The sequence below is a fragment of the Prunus mume genome, linkage group LG7 (assembly GCF_029339155.1).
Source record: "Prunus mume cultivar Tortuosa linkage group LG7, ASM2933915v1, whole genome shotgun sequence".
In the NCBI taxonomy this organism is placed as follows: Eukaryota; Viridiplantae; Streptophyta; class Magnoliopsida; order Rosales; family Rosaceae; genus Prunus; species Prunus mume.
The window spans coordinates 11,635,447-11,642,740 of NC_142704.1; the positions used below are offsets into that span (position 1 = coordinate 11,635,447).

A 7,294-nucleotide genomic window follows, 5' to 3' on the forward strand; every position below is an offset into this window, starting at 1 on the left:
CCATTTCCCCATGTTGCGTATATGTGTCTGTGTAATGGCCTATAAGAAGGCAGGGGCAATATAACGAACAATTAAGATGCCAACATCTAGAGATTTATGCATCCCTCCTCACCCTCTCAAATTTAAAACTTTCCAATTTGTTTATAAGTTATTTATAATATAAATATTTTTGTATTTAACTTTATGGAAAAGAAAAAAAATATTTTTTCATGAAAGGTTCATGTTTTCACACCAGGCATAAGATGACTAGCATCATGAAAGGTTCATTTAGATGCAGATGAGTTATTTGTTCATGTTTTTCATCTTTGATTTTAAACTCTTCTTTAAGAAAAAAATAGTTTTAATAACTAAAATAACATTTTATTACTGTAAAAGTAAAATAGAAGATGACATATTGATATTTAAACAAGTTTTTTCTCAACCCTTAGATTAGATCCAAAGGTAGGTAACCACAACTTCCTTGAACCACAGGATCCAGGAGAACAAGACTGAATTCTTGAAACTAAAAACAGTACTTTTATTATATTGACACACTGACCCACCCAAGAGCAAGTAAAGATAGTTACTGTTAACTTGAATAGTATATACCATAGCAATTTTGTGTGTGTGTTTTTCACCTATTGTCATGACAACTCAAAGACAATTACTATTCACATGAGATTAATTTTATTTACAAGTATGAGATTAATAAATAAAAATTTGCTAGGTATGTATAAAAAATTTTGGTAATTTTTCAGAATTTTTTTTAATTTTGTTTCCTTTGCTGACATCAGCGCCTATCTTGCCTTGGGCCTTGCTCTGCCCGTGCTGGAGCTGATTTTGGGAGACCAGGTGGGCTGGGCTGTCCCCTAGAACTGCTCTTAAGCCTATCCATTTATCACCCAGCCCTATCACCCATCCCACCTCTTCGAATCTATTCGTCCAAAAAAATCCTCGCCGAACCCAAGATCTTCCCTACCCTTATGCCAAGAGACCAAGAGACCAGGAATCAAACGTGGGCTCATCAGCTATAGCACTCTCCCTCATGTGCCCTCGATTGCTCGTGTGCTGTCGGCGGTCAGATACTGTGGTGTAGCAGCGACGTCGTCTATCAGGTACTGTTCTCTCCTCTGGAACTGAGTCGTTAAATCTTTCGTTCCAGATCGATACCGTACCGCAATTGGGTACGCTCGATCCAGATCGAAATTCGTAGGGGCGTGAGCGAATTAGGCAACTATGATCAGACAAACTTAACCCTTGTTTTAAGATTTAAAAACCAAAGAAAGATATGTATTAAAGCGTGTGTTATAAGGTCTATCAAGATTTAAGTTCAATAAAGGTCTATTCAGATTTAAGATAAAAAAAAGACCACCTTAGTTTCACTGTACATATATTGTTCTGTTTGTTCTTCAATGGGATAAAGTTGTCTGTTTCCGTTGATTTATAATTTACATGTTCTTGTGTGCTCGCTTTGTTCTGTTATTGTTAATGTTAATGTAAAATCAAGCTTTGGTAATTTTAATTGCTTTAATTTGAAAAGACATTGGAAGGAATTAGAATTCATGTTGGATTATGCAAGTAGAGTGGTGTTAGGGTTTTCTGTTTGTGTTTTCTTGTCCATACTTGGAATGAGAACTGATTTTTGTGTTTATGAGTGGCATAGGAAGAAAGAAATGGAAGAGGGCAAGCATAAATCCAGGAAGGAGGGGGAATCCAAGAGGAGTCATCGAGATCGGCAACGCGAAAAAGAGAGGAATGGAGAGAGACACAGGGATAAAGATAAAGATAAGAGAGATCGTGATAGTCGGCGCTCTGAGAGAGAAAAGAGTTCTGATTCTGAGGATAGGTATGATAGAGAGAAGCATCGAGACAGGGACACTGATAGGACACGAAGCCGGGATGATGAAAGAGAGAGAACGAGAGACAGGAAGAGAGAAAAAGATAAAGAGAAGGAGAAGGAGAGAGAGAGGGCTAGAGAGAAGGAAAAGGAGAGGGAGAGGGAGAGGGAAAGAGAAAGAGAAAGAGAAAGAGAAAAAGAAAGAGATAGAGAGAAAGAAAGAGAAAAAGAAAAAGAAAAGGAACGAGAAAGAGAGAGGGAGAGAAGGGAACGAGAAAGAGAGGGAGAAGATAGAGAGAGGGAAAAGAGGGAGCGAGAGAGGGAGAGGGAAAAGGACAGAGATCGAGAGAGGAGGATACGGGAGAGGGAGAGGCGCAGGGACATTGATACTGATGATACTGATGATGATGTTAGGGAACGTGGTAGGAAGCGGCATAGGAAAGATGAAAATGAGTACAAGGAGAAAGAGAGGGAAAGGAGTAGCAGCAGGTCAAACAGACATAGGGATGATGGAGATGGGAGCCCGAGAAAGAAGAGTGATGAAGATGATTCAGTTAAGAAAGAGAAGCAGCCAACTCGTGAGGAGGAGTTAGAGGATGAACAGCGGAAATTGGATGAGGAAATGGAAAAGCGGAGAAGAAGAGTTCAGGAGTGGCAAGAGTTAAAAAGGAAGAAGGAAGAATCTGAGAGAGAGAAACGTGGGGAAGGGGATGTTGATGAACCTAAGTCCGGCAAGGCCTGGACTCTTGAAGGAGAATCTGATGATGAAGAAGTACCCTCATTAGGGAAATCAGAGAGGGATATGGATGTTGATGGTGAAGACAATCTGACTGACAGAGAAGCTGGCGGAGATGCTATGGTGGTAGATTCTGAGAATGAAGCAGATGCACCTACTTTGCAGAATGGGGCTGATGATGCTGTTGGTGATGAAGAAGTTGATCCATTAGATGCTTTTATGAATTCTATGGTGTTGCCTGAAGTTGACAAGCTGAACAATGCTGTGGAACCATCAATTGTTGATGAGAAGAACAAGGATAAAAAGGATGATCGAAGCAATGGTGAACAGCCAAGGAGAGGTTCAAATAAATCTATGGGCAGAATAATTCCTGGGGAGGATTCTGACTCGGATTATGGGGACCTTGAGAATGATGATGACCCCTTAGAAGATGAAGGTGATGATGAGTTCATAAAAAGGGTGAAAAAGACAAAAGCTGAGAAGCTTTCTGTAGTTGATCACTCTAAGATAGATTATGATCCATTCCGCAAAAATTTCTATATTGAGGTGAAGGAGATCTCTAGAATGACTCCAGAACAGGTGGGTGCATATCGGAAAGAATTGGAATTGAAGATACATGGTAAGGATGTGCCAAAGCCGATCAAGACATGGCACCAAACTGGGCTTACAAGTAAAATCTTGGAAACAATAAAGAAGCTAAACTATGAAAAGCCAATGCCAATTCAGGCTCAGGCAGTGCCTGTAATTATGAGTGGTCGAGATTGTATTGGCATCGCAAAAACTGGGTCAGGCAAAACTGTTGCATTCGTGTTGCCAATGCTGAGGCATATCAAGGACCAGCAACCTGTGGTAGCAGGAGATGGACCTATTGGGCTTATAATGGCACCAACTAGGGAGCTTGTTCAGCAGATTCACAGTGATATTAAAAAGTTTACCAAGGTACTGGGTCTCAGGTGTGTGCCTGTGTATGGAGGTTCTGGTGTTGCCCAACAAATTAGTGAATTGAAGAGGGGAGCTGAAATTGTTGTCTGTACTCCCGGTAGGATGATTGACATACTTTGTACAAGTGGAGGGAGAATAACAAATCTGCGTAGAGTAACGTATTTGGTAGTGGATGAAGCTGATCGAATGTTTGACATGGGTTTTGAACCTCAAATCACTCGAATTGTTCAAAATATTCGGCCAGATCGTCAAACTGTATTGTTTTCTGCCACCTTCCCTCGCCAGGTTGAAGTCTTGGCACGCAAAGTCTTGAACAAACCTGTGGAAATACAAGTTGGTGGTAGGAGTGTTGTGAATAAGGACATAGCACAATTGGTTGAAGTGAGGCTGGAAAATGAAAGGTTCTTGAGATTGTTAGAGTTACTTGGGGAGTGGTATGAGAAAGGAAAAATTTTGATATTTGTCGAGTCACAGAATAAATGTGATGCTTTATTTAGGGATCTGCTTAGACATGGATATCCTTGTCTCTCACTTCACGGGGGCAAAGATCAAACAGATCGTGAGTCCACCATAACTGATTTTAAAAGCAATGTTTGTAATTTGTTGATTGCAACTAGTGTTGCTGCGAGAGGGTTAGATGTCAAGGAGCTTGAACTGGTGATCAACTTTGATAGTCCAAATCACTATGAAGACTATGTTCACCGCGTTGGCCGTACAGGGCGAGCTGGTCGGAAAGGCTGTGCTATAACGTTTGTCTCTGAGGAAGATGCTAGATATGCTCCAGATCTTGTCAAAGCATTGGAACTCTCTGAGCAAGTTGTTCCAGATGACCTGAAATCTCTTGCGGATAGTTTCACCGCAAAAGTAAATCAGGGACTCGAGCAAGCCCATGGAACTGGTTACGGAGGAAGTGGTTTTAAATTTAATGAAGAGGAAGATGAAGTGAGGAGAGCAGCAAAGAAAGCACAAGCCAAAGAATATGGTTTTGAGGATGACAAGTCAGATTCAGAAGATGAAGATGAAGGTATCCGAAAGGCAGGGGGAGACATTTCACAGCAGGCTGCCCTTGCTCAGATAGCAGCCATTGCTGCTGCCTCTAAAGGTAGTACAGCTTCAATTCAGACCCCTGTGCCTGCTGCCCAACTGCTTCCCAACAGCGGACTGCCTGTTTCTCTTCCAGGTGTACTTGGTCTAACATTACCAGGAACAGCAGCAGCTGTGGCTGGGACTGGTTTGCCTGTTGTTGGCAATGATGGGGCAGCTCGGGCTGCAGCGATTGCAGCTGCGATGAACTTGCAGCATAATCTGGCAAAGATCCAAGCTGATGCAATGCCTGAACACTATGAAGCAGAGTTGGAGATAAATGATTTTCCACAGAATGCTCGATGGAAGGTTACCCACAAGGAAACTTTGGGACCTATATCAGAGTGGACTGGAGCTGCCATTACTACGAGGGGTCAGTATTTCCCACCAGGCAAGGTTGCAGGACCAGGAGATCGCAAACTCTACTTGTTTATTGAGGGCCCTACTGAACAATCTGTCAAGAGAGCCAAAGCAGAATTAAAACGTGTTTTGGAAGATATCTCAAATCAGGCATTATCACTTCCTGGTGGAGCTCAGCAAGGCAGATATCAAGTTCTATAAGTGTGAGATCTTAACTCCAACTTACTTTAGGCATACTGTTATCTGCTTATGCTGAACTTAATTTGCTTCTCAGTTCCTGGTCAATTGTTTCTCAGTCACCTAATGAATTCCATATTGAATGGTTCTGGTTAACTGATTGCCTTGCACTTTACAGCTGGATAAAATATTCAACTTGTAAGAGAACCAAATTTGTTAATGTATGATTGAAATCTCATTAAATCTTTTCCTGAATCCAGGTTAAGCTTGATTTACAATTGTCATTTAGGAAGTCATTTTATATTGACAATGAGGAATCAGATACAGATTGGATTTTGTTGTGTGAACTGTTACGAATTTGTCTTGCTTTGTGCAATTTTCTGGCCCCCTTTTGATTTTCTTTTCTTTTTTTTTGTTTATCGTTTCCTTGGTGCGAGGGATGTTATATGCATATGCTCGCATGTTCAATATTGTCTCTGCCCATTACAAAGCTGTCCAAGAGATGCAACCGTGGTGCGACACTTTCTCCTCATGTTACTGTTCTTCATTTTGAACGGATGTGCTTAGAATCTTCTGGTCCATTTTCTGTTTTGTTTGTGTTCCATGAGTGGTGAGATTTGTGATTACTATTTATGTATTTGATTGCTTTAGTTTCCTTTTTGGCGATTGTTTCCAGGTATTGTCTTGAAATTTCTGGAGCCAATGCAGCTACATATACATACTTCCTTAAGGTAGAGCACTGGATTACATCTGAAGAGATGCTTTTAGTAGGAGGTCAATTATTTCTTGTTCTGCATCCTTTCTGTACTGTTAAAAGGTGACCTTTACTTCCGTTCAATCAGCTTGTCTCAAAATGGATTAGCTTTGGGGCATTGTTTGCTATAGCGGGTGACTCCTCACAGAGATCACCAGTCCTGTGCCCTCTGCTTTGTTGCCGTATGGGGTTGCTACACCTTTGTTGTGGAGGCTGCTTTTGACTTTGTTCATTACCTTTTTTATTTCTGTGTTCATTGTAGTTGATGGGAATGTGTATATGATCTAAAGTTGAGGCTGTGCTTTTGCTTTCTATTAAAAATATTGGTTTTGTTTGTTTTTAGTAGTTTAATTGGCCGCCTTTCTATTGGAGATCTTAATTTAGGAAGTAGATAAGCAACAGTGAAGCTTTGCTGATGTGTTGTTTGTTTGTTTGTTTCAGCTTGAGCTATCAAAGAAGAAAAGTTAAAAGAAATGACCTTCTCATCCATCAAATACTTGACATGAACGCTTTCAATTGAGTCCACCACTGGTAAGCAGAGATCGGTGTGGAGAGTGGTCCCTACCCTATCAGCTGCTGGGTTTGATGATGACTGGATAAGTGGTTAGGTTTAGAAAAGGCCTAGAAGAAAATGCGTTATTGGCGCTCGCTTGCTTGATACGGTAGCAGAAACAGTAGGGGGTTGATTTTACATGGTTTTTCTTTTCGTATCCTGGTTGGTTGGTTTTAGCAATTGTGATTACTATGCGTACTAGTGTCTGAAATGGTTAGATATTACTGGAATTGTATGTGGCCTCTCTTGGCTCGTAACCCAGAGCTTTTTGTCTGATAATCTGCTTTAAATGAAATGATTCTGTTGTTATTTTTGTCATGTGTTGTTTCACCTTCCTCTTAGTCCAGGCAGACCGAAAGAAAAACTTCCTCTTAGTCTCACTCACCTGTCTTTTTCTTTTCTCACAGACGGCCATAAGAAATTTATGCCCTACTCTGTCAACCATTACTTTCTCTAGCTCGAGCTCTAATGAATTTCAAGGCCATTCACCACCCAAAGGAAAAGATTTATACGGTTGCGTTATGGGGAATTCTCTTCATCTTCTCTCATTGTTTTTGGCCAAACTTAGAAAGGATAGAGGAGAAACTCACACACATAGTACCATGGGACTCAAACCTAAGGTTGCTTGGGAGCACATAAAAAACTTAGGCCAATCCAACTAACCTCTCATGGGTTCCTCTTCTCTCTAATACTTAGAAGTTTGCATCACGTAATGCAAGTCTACAACGGTCTTCGATAAATACTCACTCCCTTCCTCTCAAATTTGATCCAAACTTTGCTGGTTTTTGTTAGTTTGTTCGAAGAGTCATTGGTTTCTCTCGTACCGAATCTTTGTTTCTGAGTCGTTGGATCTGGATTGCTTAGCTGATATAA

The 7,294-nt window shown here is 40.8% G+C and overlaps 1 protein-coding gene across 4 annotated transcripts; it reads left to right on the forward strand.

The window, feature by feature from the left end:
* Nucleotides 1–894: 894 nt before the first annotated feature.
* On the forward strand, nucleotides 895–6,739 carry LOC103336617 (P-loop containing nucleoside triphosphate hydrolases superfamily protein). 4 transcript variants are annotated; one of them, XR_016128459.1, is made up of 4 exons: nucleotides 895–1,094; nucleotides 1,643–5,627; nucleotides 5,791–5,931; nucleotides 6,310–6,739. XR_016128459.1 is itself a non-coding variant. In XM_016795796.2 (3 exons), the coding sequence occupies exon 2, from the start codon at nucleotides 1,653–1,655 to the stop codon at nucleotides 5,136–5,138; it is 3,486 nt and encodes a 1,161-aa protein (XP_016651282.2). In that variant the 5' UTR covers nucleotides 895–1,094; nucleotides 1,643–1,652; the 3' UTR covers nucleotides 5,139–5,140; nucleotides 6,310–6,739. The 4 variants fall into 4 exon arrangements, 1 of the variants encoding a protein (XP_016651282.2); XR_016128457.1 differs by having other exon boundaries at nucleotides 5,791–5,845; XR_016128458.1 differs by having other exon boundaries at nucleotides 1,643–5,140; nucleotides 5,791–5,845.
* Nucleotides 6,740–7,294: the final 555 nt, after the last annotated feature.